At 44.8% G+C, this 24,701-nt stretch overlaps 1 protein-coding gene across 4 annotated transcripts in view; it reads right to left on the bottom strand.

Annotated features, from left to right (window-relative positions):
- Positions 1–24,701, bottom strand: part of ARID4A (AT-rich interaction domain 4A) — a 201,586-nt gene that overhangs the window by 90,369 nt on the left and 86,516 nt on the right. For all 4 annotated transcript variants that reach the window (XM_063947995.1, XM_063947996.1, XM_063947994.1 and 1 more), the window contains exon 12: positions 8,399–8,471. In XM_063947995.1, the coding sequence (XP_063804065.1) occupies positions 8,399–8,471 (73 nt within the window). The remainder of the gene's footprint in view (positions 1–8,398; positions 8,472–24,701) is intronic.

Genomic DNA, 24,701 nt, shown 5'->3' with positions numbered 1-24,701 from the left:
CCAAGGTTTCCTGGGAAAAATCATTTCATTACTAGTATACAGTGATTAAAAGGACATTTTGCGAGACGAAATGTCATCTACACTGGACCAGTCATCTACACTGAGATGGCCACAATTTGTTCGATTTGAAAAAATGAGAAAGCAATGGATTATTGGCCCGATTTATTTTTGTAAGTAAAGCAGAAAAAAAGAAAGTAACAAACCATGTTGCCATGAAAGGGGAGCAAGTACATTTATAATTTCTCTATCGTCCTAGTGGATGCTGGGGTTCCTGAAAGGACCATGGGGAATAGCGGCTCCGCAGGAGACAGGGCACAAAAAGTAAAGCTTTACGATCAGGTGGTGTGTACTGGCTCCTCCCCCTATGACCCTCCTCCAAGCCTCAGTTAGATTTTTGTGCCCGGCCGAGAAGGGTGCAATCTAGGTGGCTCTCCTAAAGAGCTGCTTAGAAAAGTTTAGCTTAGGTTTTTTATTTTACAGTGAGTCCTGCTGGCAACAGGATCACTGCAACGAGGGACTTAGGGGAGAAGAAGTGAACTCACCTGCGTGCAGGATGGATTGGCTTCTTGGCTACTGGACATCAGCTCCAGAGGGACGATCACAGGTACAGCCTGGATGGTCACCGGAGCCTTGCCGCCGGCCCCCTTGCAGATGCTGAAGTAAGAAGAGGTCCAGAATCGGCGGCAGAAGACTCCTCAGTCTTCTAAAGGTAGCGCACAGCACTGCAGCTGTGCGCCATTTTCCTCTCAGCACACTTCACACGGCAGTCACTGAGGGTGCAGGGCGCTGGGAGGGGGGCGCCCTGGGAGGCAAATGAAAACCTATTTTGGCTAAAAATACCTCACATATAGCCTCCGGAGGCTATATGGAGATATTTAACCCCTGCCAGAATCCGTTAAGAGCGGGAGACGAGGCCGCCGAAAAAGGGGCGGGGCCTATCTCCTCAGCACACAGCGCCATTTTCCCTCACAGAAAGGCTGGAGGGAAGGCTCCCAGGCTCTCCCCCCTGCACTGCACTACAGAAACAGGGTTAAAACAGAGAGGGGGGGCACTAATTTGGCGTTAGAAATATATAATAAAGATGCTATAAGGGAAAACACTTATATAAGGTTGTCCCTATATAATTATAGCGTTTTTGGTGTGTGCTGGCAAACTCTCCCTCTGTCTCTCCAAAGGGCTAGTGGGTCCTGTCCTCTATCAGAGCATTCCCTGTGTGTGTGCTGTGTGTCGGTACGTGTGTGTCGACATGTATGAGGACGATGTTGGTGAGGAGGCGGAGCAATTGCCTGTAATGGTGATGTCACTCTCTAGGGAGTCGACACCGGAATGGATGGCTTATTTAGGGAATTACGTGATAATGTCAACACGCTGCAAGGTCGGTTGACGACATGAGACGGCCGACAAACAATTAGTACCGGTCCAGACGTCTCAAAAACACCGTCAGGGGTTTTAAAACGCCCGTTTACTTTAGTCGGTCGACACAGACACAGACAGGGACACTGAATCCAGTGTCGACGGTGAATAAACAAACGTATTCCTTATTAGGGCCACACGTTAAAGGCAATGAAGGAGGTGTTACATATTTCTGATACTACAAGTACCACAAAAGAGGGTATTATGTGGGATGTGAAAAAACTACCGTAGTTTTTCCTGAATCAGATAAATTAAATAAAGTGTGTGATGATGCGTGGGTTCCCCCCGATAGAAAATTAGGGGCGGTATACCCTTTCCCGCCAGAAGTTAGGGCGCGTTGGGAAACACCCCTTAGGGTGGCTAAGGCGCTCACACGCTTATCAAAACAAGTGGCGGTACAGTCTATAGATAGGGCCGTCCTCAAGGACCAGCTGACAGGAGGCTGGAAAATATCATAAAAAGTATATACACACATACTGGTGTTATACTGCGACCAGCGATCGCCTCAGCCTGGATGTGCAGAGCTGGGGTGGCTTGGTCGGATTCCCTGACTAAAAATATTGATACCCTTGACAGGGACAGTATTTTATTGACTATAGAGCATTTAAAGGATGCATTTCTATATATGCGAGATGCACAGAGGGATATTTGCACTCTGGCATCAAGAGTAAATGCGATGTCCATATCTGCCAGAAGATGTTATGGACACGACAGTGGTCAGGTGATGCAGATTCCAAACGGCACAAAGGTGTATTGCCGTATAAAGGAAGAGGAGTTATTTGGGGTCGGTCCATCGGACCTGGTGGCCACGGCAACTGCTGGAAAATCCACCGTTTTTACCCTAAGTCACATCTCTGCAGAAAAAGACACCGTCTTTTCAGCCTCAGTCCTTTCGTCCCTATAAGATCATATCTGCCCAGGGATAGAGGAAAGGGAAGAAGACTGCAGCAGGCAGCCCATTCCCAGGAACAGAAGCGTTCCACCGCTTCTGACAAGTTCTCAGCATGGCGCTGAGACCGTACAGGACCCCTGGATCCTACAAGTAGTATCCCAGGGGTACAGATTGGAATGTCGAGACGTTTCCCCTTCGCAGGCTCCTGAAGTCTGCTTTACCAAGGTCTCCCTCCGACAAGGAGGCAGTATGGGAAAAAATTCACAAGCTGTATTCCCAGCAGGTGATAATTAAATTACCTCTCCTACTACAAGAAAAGGGGTATTATTCCACACTATATTGTGGTACTGAAGCCAGAAGGCTAGGTGAGACCTATTCTAAATCTAAAAAAAAAATAAAAAAATTTTTGAACACTTACAAAGGTTCAAATCAAGATGGAGTCACTCAGAGCAGTGATAACGAACCAGGAAGAAGGGGACTATATAGTGTCCCGGGACATCAGGGATGCTTACCTCTATGTCCCAAAATTTGCCCTTCTCACTAAGGGTACCTCAGGTTCGTGGTGCAGAACTGTCACTATCAGTTTCAGACGCTGCCGTTTGGATTGTCCACGGCACCCCGGGGCTTTACCAAGGTAATGGCCGAAATGATGATTCTTCTTCGAAGAAAAGGCGTCTTAATTATCCCTTACTTGGACGATCTCCTGATAAGGGCATAGTCCAGGGAACAGTTGGAGGTCGGAGTAGCACTATCTCGGATACTGCTACAACAGCACGGGTGGATTCTAAATATTCCAAAATCGCAGCTGATCCCGACGACACGTCTGCTGTGCCTAGGGATGATTCTGGACACAGTCCAGAAAAAGGTGTTTCTCCCGGAAGAGAAAGCCAGGGAGTTATCCGAGCTAGTCAGGAACCTCCTAAAAACAGTGCATCATTGCACAAGGGTCCTGGTAAAAATGGTGGCTTCCTACGAAGCAATTCCATTCGGCAGATTTCACGCAAGAACTTTTCAGTGGGATCTGCTGGACAAATGGTCCGGATCGCATCTTCAGATGCATCAGCGGATAACCCTATATCCAAGGACAAGGGTGTCTCTCCTGTGGTGGTTATAGAGTGCTCATCTTCTAGAGGGCCGCAGATTCGGCATTCAGGATTGGATGCTGGTGACCACGGAGCCCAGCCCGAGAGGCTGGGGAGCAGTCACACAAGGAAAAAATTTCCAGGGAGTGTGATCAAGTCTGGAGACTTTTCTCCACATAAATATACTGGAGCTAAGGGTAAATTTATAATGCTCTAAGCTTAGCAAGACCTCTGCTTCAAGGTCAGCCGGTATTGATCCAGTGGGAAAAACATCACGGCAGTCGCCCACGTAAACAGACAGGGCGACACAAGAAGCAGGAGGGCAATGGCAAAAACTGCAAGGACTTTTCGCTGGGCGGAAAATCATGTGATAGCACTGTCAGCAGTGTTTCATCCCGGGAATGGAAACTGGGAAGCAGACTTCCTCAGCAGGCACGACCTCCACCCGGGAGAGTGGAAACTTCATCGGGAAGTTTTTTCCACATGATTGTAAACCGTTGGGAAATACCAAAAGGTGGACATGATGGCGTCCCGTCTGAACAAAAAACGGGACAGGTATTGCGCCAGGTCAAGAGACCCTCAGGCAATAGCTGTGGACGTTCTGGTAACACCGTGGGTGTACCAGTCGGTGTATGTGTTCCCTCCTCTGCTTCTCATACCTAAGGTGCTGAGAATTATAAGACGTAGAGGAGTAAGAACTATACTCATGGCTCCGGATTGGCCAAGAAGGACTTGGTACCCGGAACTTCAAGAGATGCTTACAGAGGTCTTATGGCCTCTGCTGCTAAGAAGGGATTTGCTTCAGCAAGTACCATGTCTGTTCCAAGACTTACCGCAGCTGCGTTTGTCGGCATGGCGGTGGAACGCCGGATCCTAAGGGAAAAAGACATTCCGGAAGAGGTCATTCCTACCCTGGTCAAAGCCAGAAAGGAGGTGACCGCACAACATTATCATCACTTGTGGCGAAAATATGTTGCGTGGTGTGAGGCCAGGATGGCCCCACAAAGAAATTTCAACTCGGTCGTTTCCTGCATTTCCTGCAAACAGGAGTGTCTATGGGCCGCAAATTGGGGTCCATTAAGGTTCAAATTTCGGCCCTGTCGATTTTCTTCCAGAAAGAATTGGCTTCAGTTCCTGAAGTCCAGAAGTTTGTCAAGGGAGTATTGCATATACAACCCCCTTTTGTGCCTCCAGTGGCACTGTGGGATCTCAACGTAGTTCTGGGATTCCTCAAATCACATTGGTTTAAAACCAGTCAAATCTGTGGATTTGAAGCATCTCACATGAAAAGTGACCATGCTCTTGGCCCTGGCCTGGACCAGGCGAGTGTCAAATTGGTGGTTTTTTTCTCAAAAAAGCCCATATCTGTTTGTCCATTCGGACAGGGCAGAGCTGCGGACTCGTCCCCAGTTCTCTCCCTAAGGTGGTGTCAGTGTTTCACCTGAACCAGCTTATTGTGGTGCCTTGCACCTACTAGGGACTTGGAGGACTCCAAGTTGCTAGATGTTGTCAGGGCCCTGAAAATATGTTCCAGGACGGCTGGAGTCAGGAAAACTGACTTGCTGTTATCCTGTATGCACCCAACAAACTGGGTGCTCTTGCTTCTAAGCAGACTATTGCTAGTTGGATGTGTAATACAATTCAGCTTGCACATTCTGTGGCAGGCCTGCCACAGCCAAAATATGTAAATGCCCATTCCACAAGGAAGGTGGGCTCATCTTGGGCGGCTGCCCGAGGGGTCTCGGCTTTACAACTTTGCCGAGCGGTTATTTAGTCAGGGGCAAACACGTTTGTAAAATCCTACAAATTTGATACCCTGGCTAAGGAGGACCTGGAGTTCTCTCATTCGGTGCTGCAGAGTCATCCGCACTCTCCCGCCCGTTTGGGAGCTTTGGTATTATCCCCATGGTCCTTTCAGGAACCCCAGCATCCACTAGGACGATAGAGAAAATAAGAATTTACTTACCGATAATTCTATTTCTCGGAGTCCGTAGTGGATGCTGGGCGCCCATCCCAAGTGCGGATTGTCTGCAATACTTGTACATAGTTACAAAAATCGGGTTATTATTGTTGTGAGCCATCTTTTCAGAGGCTCCGCTGTTATCATACTGTTAACTGGGTTCAGATCACAGGTTGTACAGTGTGATTGGTGTGGCTGGTATGAGTCTTACCCGGGATTCAAAATCCTTCCTTATTGTGTACGCTCGTCCGGGCACAGTACCTAACTGAGGCTTGGAGGAGGGTCATAGGGGGAGGAGCCAGTACACACCACCTGATCGTAAAGCTTTACTTTTTGTGCCCTGTCTCCTGCGGAGCCGCTATTCCCCATGGTCCTTTCAGGAACCCCAGCATCCACTACGGACTCCGAGAAATAGAATTATCGGTAAGTAAATTCTTATTATTTCTGTGCAGGGTAAATACTGGCTGCTTTTGCATGTAGCCCACAGCTTATTTTTACACTGCAATTAATTGGCTCCCCCCAAAAAATTAACCCTTTTGTGTAAGTGTGTGTACACATGGGCAGACTAGATGGCTCAAGTGGTTCTTATCACATTCTATGTGCGGTATCCTATTAAATCTGGTGAATTGCCGCACAGTAACAACAAGCTTTTTAGATTGACAATACTGATCAGGCTATCCATTTACAGCCTGTTTTTTACTGTGCGGTAAATCACCCATTATCGGGCGATAACACATGGGATCCGGGATAAGTTCCCGATCCCATGTGTCATCGGATGAAAACAGGTCTCCCGGGGCTGCTTATTGGGGAATCTGCTTTGCGTACCTGAGGCATGCAAAGCAAAATCCCCCATAAGTACCGGCTTAAGGGCTAATTAGATAGCCCCAGGGGAATACATTAGCTGCGGTAATTCACTGCAGCTAACTCAATATCGCCCTATGCGTCTATGAATCAGGTCCTATGTGCCAAACGCATAGGAATGCCACTAATGCACAGTGAAAAATTAATGGTTCCGATTGCAAAATGACCATCCACAGTGTATAGTTGAGTGGTACATTTTAAAACCAGACTTTTTCATTTTTCTAGCATATGCAAAGAGACAAGACTCCAAGAATATTATTTTCCCCATATTTCATGCACTAGCCATTTTAATTAGCTTGGGCAGTCAAAAGCTCTTCAAATTCCGTCTTGGTATTTGCTTTGAATTTCCCCATCTACTTTAACCAATCTGTATACACAAACACCTATGAACAAGGTCAGATGTTGTAGCATAATTGTTTAGAAATTGATGTAGGCCTGCTTAGTCCAAAGAGATAGTCAACGAAACAGCATACAACACTCATGAATGGATCTGTGAATTATTTGAAATGCTCTGATTTAATGTCCACCCTGCAGATAGTATATTGGAAAGTACGTGTTTATAATGCACTTGTAACGGTCTATAAAACCTGGAAGAGAGATTTAGTCTGGTTCAGTGTTATTATGCGGGTATAGTGAACGTGAAGAGTATGTACTTTTCAGGGTATCCGTTCACATGGTCGACCATGTTATGGTCGACAGTCATTATGTCGACCACTATTGGTCGACATTGACATGGTCGACATGGACACATGGTCGACACATGAAAATGGTTGACACATGAAAGGTCGACACATGAAAAGGTCGACATGAGTTTAACTTTTTTTTCTTTTGGGGAACTTTTCCATACTTTACGATCCACATGGACTACGATTGGAACGGTAAAGTGTGCCGAGCGAAGCGGTAGCGGAGCGAAGGCACCATGCTCGAAGCATGGCGCTCGAAGCAAGCCATGCGAGGGGACGCGGTGCACTAATTGGGGTTCCCAGTCACTTTACGCAAAAAACGACACAAAAAAAAGTAAAAAAACTCATGTCGACCTTTTCATATGTCGACCTTTCATGTGTCGACCATGTGTCCATGTCACTGTCGACCAATAGTGGTCGACCTAATGACTGTCGACCATAACATGGTCGACCATTCATACCGGAACCACTTTTCAGATACACCAAATTTTTTATACAACTTACTAAGACTGTGAAGTATCAGATAATGGGGGGTAATTCTGAGTTGATCGCAGCAGGAAATTTGTTAGCAGTTGGGCAAAACCATGTGCACTGCAGGAGGGGGGGGGGGGGGGGGCAGATATAACATGTGCAGAGACAGCTAGATTTGGGTGGGTTATTTTGTTTCTGTGCAGGGTAAATACTGGCTGCTTTATTTTTTACACTGCAATTTAGATTGCAGATTGAACAACCCACACCCAAATCTAACTCTCTCTGCACATGTTATATCTGCCTCCCCTGCACTGCACATGGTTTTGCCCAACTGCTAACAAAGTTCCTGCTGGGATCAACTCAGAATTACCCCCAATAAACCTAAAGAATAGTAAGGGAAGGACCTAAGACATGACCGGTAACACTTGTGAAACTGAATTGCCAGCCACACCTTAATAAATAGCAGTTAAACATGCCTGATGTATACTTACTTTCAGTAATCTGAGATCTCTGAAGCCTGAACGGTCTAACAAATTGCTTTATTATACACTGACACAGAACAAGAGAGACTATTTTGTATAGCATCCGTTATACGTTTATCTTAATTTGTCAGCATCTTCTAGATTGAAAGATTTAAAATAGCCAGAGGCAGGGATTTTGTGGGCCAACCTAATAGTCATAAATATGCAGCCTATCGAGGCATGAGCCACAACGAGCTTCAAAGATATTACTACCTCAGAGTGAATTTATAGACTGAATTTTGCTTTAGTCCACAATACGGCCACCTTCTCTACGTGATCAGCACACCTTATATGAGAAACCAACTAAACCATGAATGGAGAAACCTAGGTTTCCAAATACTGATGGGCACTCATGACTGATCATTCACAGATAATTGCTACCAGTCGTGTATACTGCATTTTATCTCCAAGGTCGATGAGATCTTTTGAAACCTATGGTTTGTTCTACAGGAGGTTGGCTATTCTGGAGTGAAACCAGAAGCATATCACTAGCATTACACTGGAGAGTACTTTACCTCTGTCTTCCATAAACCTGTAGAGCTGCTGAAGGAAGTTGTCCCTTTCCAGAGGATCTGCCTCTTCTTCTGGCTGCAAGAAAAAGAAAATCCAAAGTTGAAAAATAAACCCAGAGATTTCTGTTACGATTACTGACAGGTAAGCAATCATGCTTTGGAAAGATCCAAACCTGTACCAAAGCCATTAGCCAACAATGGAAGGTTTGGTCCTCAAGGCACAAAGTTTCTCACCCATCCTCCTTGAGGTACCTGAAAATAGCGTGCCTTCGTGGATAACAAGCTGTTCACACATTTAATTCAAAACATTACTGTAAATGTGTTTAATTGTTGATTATGTTTTTTTTAAAATAAGTCTTTTCCTTCACGGTCATGAAGTCCAGCCAACATACCGGCCCATCTGACAGTGTCAGAAACCAGAACTTGGTTTTGCTGAGTGGTGCTAACAAAAGATGTCACAAGGCATTCACTTATGGTGTTTCTGAGGAAAAGTGGACTGGAAGTCAGGTGACATTGAGGTTTCTTTGTGTCTAACCCTGTGTGTGTGTCAGGTTGCTAAGAGAAAGCTGCATATCAGGCATTCCCAACATGGGCCCTTAGGGCACACAAACAGGCCAGGTTTTAGTGATATCCATGCTTGAGCAAAAGTGACTTAATTAGTACCTCAGGTTATTTTAATTTAACCATCGGTGCTGTAGCCTAGATATCTATCTATATCGAGAGAGAGAGAGAGAGAGAGAGAGAGAGAGAGAGAGAGAGAGGATAGACAGATATATATGCGTGATGTCGGCGGTACCCGCGGCGCAAAGAAAAGCAGACAGCCTATCAACGTTTCAATGTTATTCAAACATTTTCGTGAGACATAACACACGCGCGCGTATATATATATATATATATATATAAACACACATCATATTTTTTTTTTTTTCTCTCTCTCTCTCTCTCTCTCTCTCTCTCTCTCTCTCTCTCTCTCTCTCTCTCTCTCCCTCTCTCCCTCTCCCTCCCTCCCTCCCTCTCTCCCTCCCTCCCTCCCTCCCTCCCTCCCTACCTACCTACATCTCTGAGCAAGCAGAATGAGAGTGGCACTCCTGGACAGTAAAATAGGTGAAGCATGCTGGTGCTTTTAATTTCAACGTTTAGGGGCATTCCCCCCCCCCCCCATCATCAGGATGGGGGGGGGGGGGGGGGGTGAAGTGCTCCGAAACGTTGAAATTAAAAGCACCAGCATGTTTCACCTATTTGACTGTCCAGGAGTGCCACTTCATTCTGCTTGCATATTGATGGGATAGACTTCTCTGTAGGAGTGCACCCTGGCAAGTAAACTTTAGCTGTCAAAGAAGTGCCGGAACTGCCCCGGTGCCTTCCCTGGCTACATGCCACAATATCCTATACAAGCTGGGTGGCACTCTTGGGGGACTTATCCAACGGGAAAAAATGAAAGACACTGTACTACGGTAACGTTTCAGCTGTATTGCAGCCAACCAGTGTGTGTGTGTGTGTGTGTGTGTGTGTGTGTGTGTGTGTATATATATATATATATACATACATATATATACACACACACAAATGCAGCCATGCTCATTGCCGCAACGATGGCATGGCTAGTGTGCCCCCAATTGTTTAAACCCTATGGAGCGAACACCTGCTGCGGCCAGTCGCAGCGCGTACGCATTCTGCTGCGATGCGTGCACACGCATCTATACAAAGTCTACAAAATGCCCACTTAGGCGACAGGATCAGTCTAAGGCTTAACGCTGAATTAAATCATGTCAAAGGGTTTTGTACAATTTACACAATTTGACACAATTTACTCCGCAAAACTTTATGTTGTGACAGATGCAAGTGGGTGGGGCCTCTTTACTCCGTAAATACAGACAGCCAAGGTAAGCATCTCTTAGCAATAATAATTACACAGTGTGTCCTGCCACTGTATAAGCTACTGTATACCACAACATGGTCTAAAAGTCTTTACAGAAATAGACTTGTAGGTGATAAAGTAGGCTTGTACGCAGGATGTAATTTATGCGCAGAAGAGCCCAGCACAAAGTATTTGCCATATTTTGCTTTAAACATGGACCTTTGTTGTACATGTTCAGATTGCTAATAAAGCATGACCTGTAAACAGGAGTGGTTGATCTATATGAATGTACTTGTGTCCTTTGTGTATAGCGTTGTACCGTGAAGTCAATCATCCAGCATGAATTTATTACAAATACAAAAAAATATAGCAGGTTTACATGAAAAATACTGAAAGAAAATGTATGGCTTTATCTGGTCTGCCCACGGGTAGTGCTGGCTCGTCATTGTGCTGTATTAGCAGGGAAGAGACAGGCAGGCTAGTCATAAGTGAAGACATTAATTGGAAATGGCATGCACAATAGGAAGTACAGCATGCAGGAAAAATGGCTGAATACATCCAATCCCAACAGCCTAATCATTCTTACTTTAGGTGCGGCGTTAGACTACCAGAATCCTAAACCAAAACGTAGATACGTAGAATTAAGGAGCTTCTTTCCACACCCACCTGCTTAACATAACACCATATGCGAGACTCCAAACCTCTGCCAGACAACAGAGACACTGCACAGGACAGTCATGTATAAGCGCAGGAAAAACTCCCTACTTTAAACATGCTCTATATTATTTTTAGTAGGTTTGAAACAATGATCAACATACAACAAACACCTACAAACAGAACTGCTTGGTCATTATCGTGTGCAACTCTAAAGACATTGATCTAAAAGGACATCTTTGTAGAAAAGGACATAAAATATGCTCTTTACGTAAAGTTCATGCATGCAGGCCACGGAACCTCATGGCTACATAGAAAAAAGGTCTTGATTCTGCTCTGCTGCCATCTAACTCCTGAAGACATGAAGAGGCTGGGATGAAGGACGGCCTTCCCATTTTCCTACACTGCAGTTCCACAAACTTCACGTACATGCAGACATAAGCCAGGCTCCAGGATCTGCAGGCAGAGGTTGGCTCCCACCTAACAATAAGAGGGGCAGCTTCTTTTTCTTCCATCTCTGTACTAAAAAGACCTGAGCAGGAAAATGCATGACCGAGTACACTTATTGTCTGCCGACATGCCCAGCCTCCACATGTCATTCCTGCTCTGTACATGGCAATCTCCGCTAGTGGCACACATGCAGCACTCTCCTGTAAGATCAAGGAAAAAACAAACAATAGAATAAAGCTCACTTTCCTGCCTGTCTCTGTAAATACACAGCCAGCGGTAGAATGCAAGAGCCCACGCACACTCTCCAGCAGAAATAACATCACATAATGCTCACCTACCGACAGCTCTTCCTTTCAAAGAGGGAATTGCTCATGCATGTCCTAGCTGGCAGGCGGCGGCGTCTGTGCGGCTTCTCAGACAGGCCTGCTGCTGTAGGACTCCCTTTGCATGCCCAGGGTAACTACACACTTGCTGCTTTGCCTGCATTCCCTCCCGTATGGGAAAAATCAGACATTACATGAAGAAAAGAAAGACAGCCCCATTTCAAAAAGCATCTGGCGAACCTCCCCTGGCAGCCGGCCAAGCCTCTGCTCAGCCTTCCTGTCTCAGCAGAGCATGCGTGCTCCATGCCCAGCACCAGGTTTCCATGGCAACACTCTAGGCAGCCCCAAGTAGGGGGAGAGAAGTGTCGTGTTTTCACACAGACAAAAAAAAAATTTTTTGACCCTCAGCAGTGGTGTAGGGGGGAAAAGGGAAATACTTCAGTACAACTAGACACAATGACCATACACTGCAGTGTCCCCCCCACCAGCCTCCCTTACAGCCAGCTAGTGCTTAGTGATGGGCCTAGCACAGTGACTACAATGGTCTGCTGGAGAAAGGAGAAGGAGTAATGTTACAGCACATGTTGCAGAGTCCCCCGCCCCCTTTCTTTTCAAATATATGGCTAGGACAGGAGAGTGGAGAGTTGGGACAGTAGTGAACAGAAATGAGAGGGGAAGAAGGGTCAAGGAATCCTTAGGCCCAGGGGACAGAGAGACTCTTTCACTGCTACACTAGTTGTCACGATCCTCCTGAGTTACAATCCACACCAAGGGCTGTGCTTCATAAGGAGCTAGACACAAAAGGGTTATAAGTTTAGGTGTTACTGGTAAACAAGATAGTTCTGGAATCTCCACAAATGTCTCCCCTCCTCCTTTCAGTGCTGCACTAACAATCCCTCACTGCATCTTCACATTGCGGACTTGCCAATCGATGTATTACACACTTTGGTATGAATATATATATATATATATATATATATATATATATATATATATAAAACCACAAAGTATAGTGACACTACTTTTAGAGGAATTACATAGAGCAGCTGCAGAAAACATTTGCCTGCAATTATAAAGGAAACGAAACAAACAAAAAGTATCCAGTTCAACCTCCAAGAGTAAAAACACAACAAATTTACTTTACAAGCTTTGTAACAATTTCCTAAAACAGACACAAATTCATTTCCATTGGTCTGGTTATTGTTTTCAAAATAGGGCCAGGTGTTTCATTTGCAGCTGAACATTCTAAATTACTGCCATTGGCCGAGAAACTATTCATCGTGATTTTACATGTTACATCTCAATTACATTTCTAATTAATAAAATTAAGTCAGAATGAAGCTACAGAACATTTTAATTTATTAATCTTGTCTTGATACAGTACTTTCCCGCAGCTACTACTCCTCAGTCACAAAAATCCCAAGGGAAAACCAGGCCTTAAGGTATTAGAAAATAACACGTCGTAACCATATTGGATGAAAACATAATGGCCATTACGAAGGCAGTTTAGGGAGCAACAGGTCTAGAGACCGCATACGAATATACTCACATTCCTGGAAATCTAGTTTAAAATGTTACAACACAAATAAAAAAAAAGCTAAAATTATTTAAAACTGAAACAAAACAAATTCTATCCACATAATTGTGGCATAAGTGATGGCGGCGTGCTGCGGGAATGTACGCTTGCCGTGGTGGGGCGTGCAAATAGTTCCCTCAGGAGCTAGTGTCCTGCCAGCAGGGAACGGGACCATTAACCCTGAGAGGTTGGGCCATTTGCCACCCCTAAGTCCTACGAAGCAGGCAGGCTGGTGCCATCCAGTCGTGCCTAAAAATAACAAACATATAAAATAAATGCAGAAAACTCTTCAGGAGCTTCCAGCGATGTGACCGGCTCCTCCGGGCACATTTTCTAAACTGAGTATGGTAGGAGGGGCATAGAGGGAGGAGCCAGCGCACACTATCAAATTCTTAAAGTGCCTAAGGCTCCTAGTGGACCAGTCTATACCCCATGGTACTAAATGGATTCCCAGTATCCTCTAGGACATAAGAGAAACCGTAACAAGCCAGCAGTGAGTTTCATTTTGAAGTGAATATTGTGTAAGTGATAATGTCTCCACGATGTGCCCCAGGAACGGTTGTGAAGGCACTCAGAGCGGAGGCATCTTTGAACCCAAGAGGAGTGCGACAGAAAAGGAGTAAAGATTCCTCCCCGTGATAAAGAGTAACGTGTCCAGCTGGACAGAGCAGCGGAACGTTGTACATTTGAAAGAATATTTTCACTTGGCCAGCATTAAAAAAAAAATAACGATAGAGGTTCTGTAGATTTGATACACATTTAATTATGTTAAACATTAAACATGTCAATATGACCATTGTGGCAACATTGACCAATGCGGACACTGATTTTATGTCAACATGGTTAGGATGCCGACATACTGTTTTTCCTGTCATCCTGTCCCTAACCAGAATCCGACCTGTAACGTCATGGAAAGGTCTGCATGTGTTGACATCAATATCAATCTTGTGAATATCGACATAGAGAACAGACACATGGAGACTGCATACCAGCCAAGTAACCATTATCCCGATTTACACTGCTGAAAACAAATCTAATTTCTTGTGGAGAAAAATAATCCACAAACAACTGTAATAGTAGGTACCAATAACCAAAGGTCATAATTTAAACATGTTACATGACACACTAGTAAGACGCATTACCAGACATGGGAGGTCTATGTAATAAGCCCTGGAGGGGTCAGAATACCAGAGGTCAGGATCCTGGCGTTCCGGAGACCGACGCCGGAATCCTGTCGGCGAGCACAGAGAGTCCCCTCACAGGCTCACTACGCTTTGGGCCTGGTGGCTAGCTTTGCTTGCCACACTATTATATTGCCCCTCGGGTGGTGGCGTGGACCACCACCCAAGTGGGAACTAGGGCTTTGGTCGGGATTCCGGCATCAATCTTCTGACCGCTGGGATTCTGCCTAGAAGTAATCTGAACTGGGTAATTATAGACCAGTAAGTATTACATCTATAGTGGGGAAAGCACTGAAAGGTATTTTAAGAGATAGAATACAAGAGTTCATTGAAACCAATAAGGTTATTAATAGGAGCCAACACGGATTTGTGAAGAATAGATCATGTGAAACTAACTTAATAGGCTTTTATGAGAGAGTTCGTGCGTACCTAGATCAGGATAAAGAGGTGGATGTAATCTTTTTAGACTTTGCAAAAGCTTTAGATACAGTACCTCACATGAGACTTATCTTCAAATTAAAAGAACTTGGGCTAGGGAGCATAGTATACAATTGGGTTAGAAATTGGTTGGATAAAAGGGAGAAGCGAGTGGTGGTAAATGGAACGTATTCAAATTGGTCTGACGTACTAAGTGGTGTGCCACAAGGGTCTGTACTTGGACTACTATTGTTTAACATTTTCATAAATGATCTAGAAGTAGGTCTAGAGAGTACAGTGTCAATTTTTGCAGATGACACCAAACTGTGTAAAATTCAGAGGGGGATGCTAAATCTCTACAGAACGACTTATTCAAATTGGAATCATGGGCAGCAAAATGGAGAATGCGGTTTAATATAGACAAATGTAAGGTAATGCACTTTGGTAGAAAGAACAAAAATACTACCTACATACTAAATGGGGAGAAACTAGGGGATTCTGTATTGGAAAAGGATTTAGGTATTCACAAAGATAACAAACTTAGCAGTAGTACCCAAAGTAGGAATGCAGCAAAAAAGGCAAACAAGGCATTAGCATGCATAAAGCGTGGAATTGATGCAAGGGATGAGAGTGTTATACTCCCATTATGAAAATCACCAGTGAGGCCACATTTCGAATACTGCGCACAACTATGGGCACCGTACTACAAAAAGGATATACTGGAACTAGAAAAGGTTCAGATATGGGCGACCAAATTGAATAAGGGGGTGGAGACGCTAGAATACGAGGAAAGGCTTGATAGGCTAGGCATGTTTACAATGGAAAAAGGAGATTAAGAGGGGACATGATTAACATTTTCAAATGTATAAAGGGGTCAATACACAGAGCTAGCGGGGGATTTGTTCTTGGTAAGATCACCATAAAGGACACGTGGACATCCGCTTAGGTTAGAGGAGAGGAGATTTTGCACAGAGATGGAAAGGTTTCTTCACATTAAGGACAATACGAATTTGGAATTTCCTGGCTGAGACAGTAGTAATGGCAGACTCGGTCAGTTGAGTACTTGAAATAACGGCTAAACATTCACCCCAGCTAAAATAAGTCTTAAAACTTTTACAGAGTAGGAGATCACTAACAGGAAGAACTCGATGGACAATACTATTTTGTCACCCTCACAAACTATGGTAAATGAACTGCATCCCCCTTGGAGAGAGATCAACTGCCAGCCAATCAGCTCCTGACATTTTTCAAACCCAGCCTGTAACATAGGGATTTTTGTTTACTTACCGTAAAATCTCTTTCTCTGATTCCATCTGGGGGACGCTGCGCCATTACTTGTGGGTTAGAGGTGTGTGGTTGTGGAGTTTGGCACAGAACTATTAAAACCTGACTCCTCCCCCCTCTAACCCCTCCCATCTCCTTCCTGCCTAGCCAGCACCTCAGTTAACGTTTAGCCAAGCCAAAGGAGATAGACCGAAAAAAATTAACTGGTTAAACCAGACAACATATGGGAGGGATCGCAGCGTCCCCCAGATGGAATCAGAGAAAGAGATTTTACGGTAAGTAAACAAAAATCCCTATTTCTCTTTCATCCATCTGGGGGACGCTGCGCCATTACTTGTGGGATTTCCCAAAGCAAGCAAATGAGAGGAGGGAGACAGACGGCATAGCCGTCCGCCAAATTTGACGCCCAACAGGGGCAGTCTCCAAACCGAAAGTGTTAGAAGGGTAAAACCTTTTTAAAACATATGCACAGATGACCAGGTCGCCGCCCTACACGACTGCTCAATAGACGCAGCCCCGCGAACATCTCAAGAAGCTCCAATAGCTGCTGGAGTCGAAGGAGCTTGAATCAAGTCAGGAACTGAAACATTAGAAGACTGTGTGATGGTCGTAGTTACCCAACAAGTCACTGTGTACTTGGAATCCGGCCAATCTCGCTTGGACGCAGCCATTAAAAACCAACAATGCATCCGTACGACGGATAGAATTCGTACGAGATAAATAAATCCGTAAGGCCCTAAGCACATCTAAAAGAGCCAAATGGGAATCCTCCCCGGAAGGAGGAGGAGTAAACGCTGAAAGGACAATGTCCTGATTTAGATGAAACGCTGACACAACCTTCGGAAGGAAGGAAGGTTTTGTTCGCAGAACCACCCGATCATCATGAAAACCCAACAAGGGTGGTCTGCAAGAAAGAGCTGCCAATTTAGATGCTCATCTTTTGGAGGCAATTGTCAATCGGAAGACATTGAACGTTATAAACCGCAATTGTACAGATTCCAAAGGTTGAAATGGAGATTTCTGAAAAGCCGTAAGGACTAAGTTAAAGTCCCATTGAGGAACCGGAGGAACCAAAAAAATAAAGGTGGCTGAATCCGAAGAACTTCCTGAAGGAACGTCTGAACTTCTGGAATGATAGCCGTCTCCTATGAAGTAGAACCGATAAGGTAGAAACTTGACCCCATTAGTGAAGAAGTCTCAGATCCTTATTGAGACCCTCCTGAAGGAAAGATAACAGATGAGGAAACTCTAAACACATCCGGTGTTAAACCACGCTTTTCACACCAAGCAATGTAAATACGCCACACTCCGTGGTAAATTCCAGAAGCCACCGGGTATCTAGCCTGAATCATCAACAGGACGAGAAAACTTAAAATGTTGGATTCAAGAACCAAGCCGTCAAAGTCAGCCGACCCAACCTGTGTGGTGACATGGTCCTTGAATCATAAGATCTGGAGCAGAGGGGGTCAGGATGGTTTCTCGACGACCCTATTGTGCAGAAGAGTGTACCACTGTCATCGTGGCCAATCTGGGTCCACCAGAATGATTGGAAGACCTTCTCTCTGAACGCGTTGAAGCAGACGTGGAATCAGTGGAAATGGTGGAAACACATATCCCAGTTGAAAGTGCCACAGCGCCGTCAGTGCATTGATTAGAATTGCTTAAGGGTCCTGAGCACGCGACCCGTAGAGAGGAGGTTTATTGTTGAGACAAGATGCCATCAGATCTACATCGGGTATCCCCCACCGGGCTACTAGAGTCAGAAACACCTCCTGGTGAAGCCCCCACTCTCCCTTATGCACCGTGTGACGGCTTAAGAAAAACCGCTTCCCAGGTCTCGACTCCTGGAATGTGAATCGCGGATATGATCGGAACCCAATGTTCGGCCCAAGTGAGAATCTGAGCGACTTCTTTCCTGGCGGTCCAGCTTCGAGTTCCTCCCTGCTTGTTTATTTAAGTAACTGCCGTGGCGTTGTCGGGCTGAACCCGGACTGGATGACCCTTTACCATGGTTTGAATCCGAAGGAGTGCATACCGGACTGCCTTCAACTCCAAGATGTTGATCTGTAACTTCGACTCGACTGTTCCAGAACCCCTGAAAGTGATGAGTCTGAAACACCGCCCCTCAACCTCTGAGGCTTGCGTCTGTGGTGACCATGACCCAAGACCAAGTCATGAACGGAACCCCCTTTTGGTCAAATTGGGGCTGTGAAGCCACCAGCGAAGCGACTGACGAGTCTTTACAGACAAGCGGATCAGTTGTAATTCGAGATGAGGTCCTGTCCGCGAGGAAGAAACGATTTCTGGTTAGTGGCGTCGAATAAGAGCCCCAGAAATATCATTTTCTGGGAAGAAAGTTAAGACGATTGTGGAAAAGTTATTATCCATCTGAATGACTATAGAGTCTCTATCGTGAGACGCAAGTTCTGGTGAAGGATCAACTCTGACAGTCCTGATGAAAAGATCGTCTAAATACGGAGTAATGTTGACACCCTGGCACCGCAGAATTGTCACCACACGGCCCATGACCTTGTGAATACCTGAGGAGCCGTGGATAGACCAAAGGGAAGAGAAACTGAAAATGGCAAGGACCGACTGCGAATCTCAGACGAGATTGACGACCCGTCCAAATAGGAACATGCAGGTAGACGCCTTTTATGTCTATTGAAGCCAAATATTCCCCTGGTTTCATGGCAGCGATAATCGAACGGATGGATTCCATTTTGAACTTTTGGGTTGAGAGATATGGATTTAAACCCTTTTAGATTTAAAATGGGCCGAAACGGTTTGTCCACAAGAAAAAGACCTGAGTAAAATCCCCGACCTCTCTCTGAGCAGGAACTAGAAGAATTACTCCATTTCGTAAGAGAGTGGCTGTTGCATAAAGAAGAGCTCGACGGTTAGAGGGAGCGTTTTGGAGAGGAGTGACGAACACACGATATGGGACTGGTTCCTCGAGATGTAAAATACAATCTCTGGATATGACCTCCGTCACCCACCGATCTGGTTTTGACAGGAGCCACACTTCCTTGAACTGCCGTAACCAAGCCCCAACAGTCATTGATCCCTCCAGAGATCGTTAACCGTCATGCAGTAGGTTTGTCGGCAGGTTTACTGGCTGGTCTACGAGTCGCCTGTGTTCCTCTACCTCTGAATGCCTCTCTCCGTGGGAACCTGGAGAAAGAACGAAAGGAATGGAAACTACCTCTGTCCTGTGTACGAAAAGACCGAAACCTCGTGGTCTTCGGTTTCGGAGGAGCAAATGGAAGAAAAGGGCTCTTGCCCCCTGTAGTATCTGAAATAATCTTCTGTAATTCCGACCCAAAAAGAAACTCACCCTCAAAGGGTACCGCCGTCAAGTTCTGTTTCGAGTCAGAAACGGCATTCCCAAACCCGAAATCAAAGAGACCGTCTTGCTGTCACGGTCAAGGCAGAAATACGGGATTGTAGCGCAGTAGAATCTAACAAGGCCTCACATAAGTAAGAGCCTCCTAAATCTGTTCTGCTAACTGAATGGCTTCCGATGGATCGTGAGACTGCATTCCAGATACAACCTGTGCCAGCCAGTCATCCGCGGCCATGAGGACCCAAGTGCTAGCTAGAATTGGGCGTAGAAAAACACCTGATAAAGATAACAGATTTAATTATTGTTTCAATCTACCTATCTGTAGGATCTTTCAACGTCACAGACTGTACAAAAAGAATAACCGTAGCTTTTGCTAAATGTGAAATAGGAGCGTCTACCCTTTTGGGGCTGTTTCTCAACATCTTGTATCCTCCTCTGTAAAAGGATATATAAATTTCAATTTCTTTTGGGGCTGGGAAAGGAGAATCCGGCTTAAGCCAGGGCTCCTTTAAATATCCGCAAAGTTTCTGTGTTTTTAAAAAGGCAGAGGAAGAACCCGCCACTTCCGAACTCTGAATATTAAGAGTCTGACGGATGGCTTATATCAGAATCTAACACCTGAGCTAGTACAAAAACTACTCATCCTACCATCCCACTCTGGGTCTACTTCCCCATCCTCCAATGGGAATGTTTCCAACTACTCCTTCGGAAAAGTTATAGCGGGTAACGGCTGTGGCCGTTTTGTAGCAGAAGAACTGCCGGCAGAGTTAACAAATTTGTTTAGAGATTGAGCCCATATTTTGAACCCATAGAGCTTCCACTGTAGCCATGGAGGCATAGACTGATCCGCGGAACTTCCCTGCTGGTCCGCCACAGATGCACCAGAGCATGAAACACAGAGAGTACCTGCGTCCGGGCTTCCCTTCGCTAGCTATGATCCACATAGTGAGCAGGAAAAAATAAACCACAGAGGCGGTCTTACCCTTTGTAGATTTCATAATTAATTAATTAATTCCTTTTTTTTTTTTTTTTTATTATTATTTTTATTTATTTTTATTTTATTTTTATTATTATTATTATTATTTTTTTTTAATGAACAGCAAATGCACTACAAATGAACAATAAACTCAGTAGAGTAGTCCAATACTTTGACATATACTGTTGTATATTGCAAATATACTATGAATCATACTGTGCAATGCAGATTATATATTGCAAAAATTACCTCCCCTAAAAGTATAGCATGACACAATGTAAATCTACTGTGAATTATACTGTGCCCCCAAAATATACTTGCTGTTAGGTGATCAGCCTTGCCAAACAAGTGTTGCGAGCGCTGCACAGTGTCCACCGTACTGCCTCTGGAGAAGATGGCGGCCGGAGCCCTGCATACCTGGACGGGAGTGCGCGCGTGGCAGTGGAGGGCGGGAATCCGTCCCTTCTTGAACAAGGAAGCGCCTGTCAGCTTCAGCAGGCGCGCTGCAGCCGGAAGTCCGCGGCTCTCGCGCGCCGCTACACCGAGCTGCTCTGTTCGGGTAGCGGCTTCCCCGGGGAGTGACTCACCCCTCTCCCGGCCTACCCAAAAAGACAGTAGCAGGGATGAGTAAAGCCCTCGCTACTGCGCGCCGCCGCTCACCTCCGGAGAGAGGTCTGGGGGAAGGGGGGGGGGGGGGGGGGGTGTATTGCAAAAATTTCCTCCCCTTAGAGAGAGAGAGGAGGACAGTTTCATAAAATGAATATATATATATATATATATATAGATAGATATATATATATAGATATATATACATAGGAAGGATAGACCAATACTGTCAGAGACAGATTGTGTCTATCCAGTACCTCCTCACTGCCGACTTCTCAGAGACAGGAATCCAGCCCCAGTGACCGAAGTGTGGTGGCCTGCAGCAGCAGAATAGAGTGGGAAAATCTAGCTAACCCCACTCTAATAGTACCTGCCACCTGTATACAGGGACTAGGCACTCCAAGAATAAAATAATAAAATATCTAACTAAAATCTTTCAGAGAAAAAAATCTGTGTCTGTACTCCACAGGCACAAAACTAAAACTGAGGTGCTGGCTAGGCAGGAAGGAGATGGGAGGGGTTAGAGGGGGGAGGAGTCAGGTTTTAATAGTTCTGTGCCAAACTCCACAACCACACACCTCTATCCCACAAGTAATGGCGCAGCGTCCCCCAGATGGATGAAAGAGAAATGGCAGTTAGGAGCCAATTGGTTGGTACTTTATCTCTCTCCCAGGCTTAGTATATAGACCTTAAAACTTTAATATTAGGGCAAAATTAAATTAGCCCAATTAAGTAACTGAGGTGTAAAAGGTTGGTAGCCTTGGTCTTTATGACCTGAGGCTATTCAAATCAAGCCCTTTATTCACCCAACCCCTATTTAACACCCAGTAAATTAACGTGTATTAACACATTGGGGGGAATTCAAATGTTTGAAAAGTCAGTTGGGTGTCTTTTTCCTATCTAATAGACAGGAAAAAACAGACACCCAACCAACATTTCAAACATTTGAATTCCCCCCACAGAACGTTAACAGGGTCACAGCACCTGTTAATCTGCTAGTTAAAAATCCCTGATAAGAGCAGTACTGCGGGCTGATTTCGTAATAACAGAATAGCCCCGGAGGACCAATTAGCCCATGTTACAGTGGCTAACTTAATTCCCCCCTCCCCAACCAAGTTAATAGATGTTAAAAAGCCTATTAAGCAACACTTGATCACACAGAGAACAAATAAACTCCACAAAGACAGCACCTAGGCCGGAATCAAACCCAAGGTCCAGCATTGTGATGAGAAATACTGTTCTATGCCATCACTTTCCACACTGAACAGCATGTTGAGAGGAAGTCCTTCTCTATGCAATATGCGCAAACAAAGTGAGAGGGACAGGCTTACATGCAAAGTCAAAATGCATGCATTCATCCACATGTTGATACAGAAAGTTATGGCAGATAAAAGCTCACTAGGACAATGTACTATAGATGAAATATAGGATATATCTCCATAGTTTTACCCATTAGTGTGCTTTTTTGGTATGCTAACAAAGCCGAATAAATCCCATAGGTAAAAGGGGTGATCTATCAGAGTTGCAAACAGGGATGATTATTGGCTTTCAGGCCAAGGCTGGCAGTATTTTTAAAACAGCGCAGTTTGTGAACTGTTCAAGTGCTGCTGTGGTGAAGGTGTGTCGTGTCTGGACAAATGGCATCATTGTGAATAACTGACGTGGATATTGCAGAGCATCATGTACCATTGATGTGAGAGGTGAACGTTGGCTACGAAGGTGCGTGAGGGCTGACTGACATGCAACAGTGGAGCAGCTCACCATCAAAATGTACCTGTGCCAACCCACCAGCACCTTACTGAGTCACTCTCGGCCCGTCTAGCTGCTGTCCGTGCTGCATATGGCGGTTACTCTGGCTATTGGCGGGTGGTCATAATAATGCGACCCAACCATGTATATAATGGTGTGGGCAGATAAAATCTAAATAATACCTTCTACTAGAGCTGCAAGGTAAAAAAAAAAATGTATCAAAAAATAAATAAAAAATGGATAGATATGAACAGTGGAGTAAATATATGATACCGGAATATATCATGCTGGTGTCACTCTACAACAACCCCCCCGGCGATCGCTGCTACAGCACACAGTGCATCATCTTGGCACTCATGCCCCCCCCTCCCCCCCGCAGCCAGGGACAGCACTGACTGGCTGTGGTGTATGGGCAACATCACCTACAGCCGCATTAATACAGCGCACATAACGTGTGCTGATACCACACCACACGCCCCCTTCATGACACCACATAATACATCCACCCCAATGTGTTTTACCGTAATGATCATGCTTAAGGATCCTTTGAAGTTGAATAAAGTACATTTTAAACAAACAGTCTTACAGAGTTTTTCCTAATGTATAGGGCATAGGTTCTCAAACTCTGGGGCAGGTGTATTAACCTGGAGAAGGCATAAGAAAGTGATAAACCAGTGATATGTGCAAGGTGATAAAGGCAGCAGCCAATCAGATCCTAACTGTTAATTTACATATTGAAGCCGATTGGCTGGTGCCTTTATCACCTTGCACATATCACTGGTTTATCTTATGCCTTCTTCAGGTTAATACATCTGCCCAGGTCTGTCCTTAGGGCCCCAAACAGTTCAAGTCTTCAAGGTCTACTCACAGAATCACAAGTAAAAGAACTAGCTACACCTGGGGATCTTTTAAATTGTAAGAAAAGAAAAAAGGCATTTTGTTTCCCCCAGCACCCTGAATGATAACAGTAACCAGATGTAAATCCCACACAATATTAGAATTCAGAGATCTTGGTTACATATATTTGCGCAAATGTATGAATAAGCCCCAAAGCGGAGAGGTTCCTGCATTAGGAGGAGGTTAAGGCCCTGACATGCCATATGGAGCATTATGGGGTTGCTCCAAGGTAGGTAGCTCTTAGCTTAGATATATTTAAGTAAGGAGCCATTATCATGTGGCTCCTTTCTGGTTAATCATAGACCCAGATTGGGGTAATGGAGGTGTGAGGTGAGGTGACTCTGGACTGGCTGAGCTGGATGGCTTAAGTGTGGCATACCTTTACATTCTATTAACACTTTTCACACACTAATTTCTTTAACACTATTTCTCCATTTTAATTACATCTAATTTTTGCATCACCTTCTTTATAGCTTCGGCTTCCTAACACTATAGTTTTTTCACTGGAATGCTGCCCTGGGCTTTCTGGCTTATGCTGGTGTTTTGGGGTGCCACACCCTGCACCTAGATATAGCGCTAGGGACCCCAAATACACAGAGATGCCTTGATGCGGCTTTGGGGCTTATTCATACATTTGTGCAAATATATGTAACCGAGATCTCTAAATTCTAATATTGTGTGGGATTTACATCTGGTTATGGTTATCATTCAGGGTGCTGGGGGAAACAAAATGCCTTTTTTTCTTGCTTAGAAATACAACTCCCTTTCAAGCACCTGAATGATATCACTAAGCTAACTGAGCATCTGCCACACTATATAGATCTTTTAAAATGTAACAGTAAGTAATGAATACACCTGTGTACATGTTAGGTGACCAGGAAAACATGAACTATTTGGGGTTTTGAGGACAGAGTTTCAGAATCACTGGTACAGAGTTTTCTGAAAAGTAGTGCAATAGGAAAAACAAAAGCACTGTAAATGGCAATTGC

The sequence above is a fragment of the Pseudophryne corroboree genome, chromosome 12 (assembly GCF_028390025.1).
Source record: "Pseudophryne corroboree isolate aPseCor3 chromosome 12, aPseCor3.hap2, whole genome shotgun sequence".
NCBI lineage: Eukaryota > Metazoa > Chordata > Amphibia > Anura > Myobatrachidae > Pseudophryne > Pseudophryne corroboree.
This window is presented reverse-complemented; position numbering and strand designations above follow the sequence as displayed.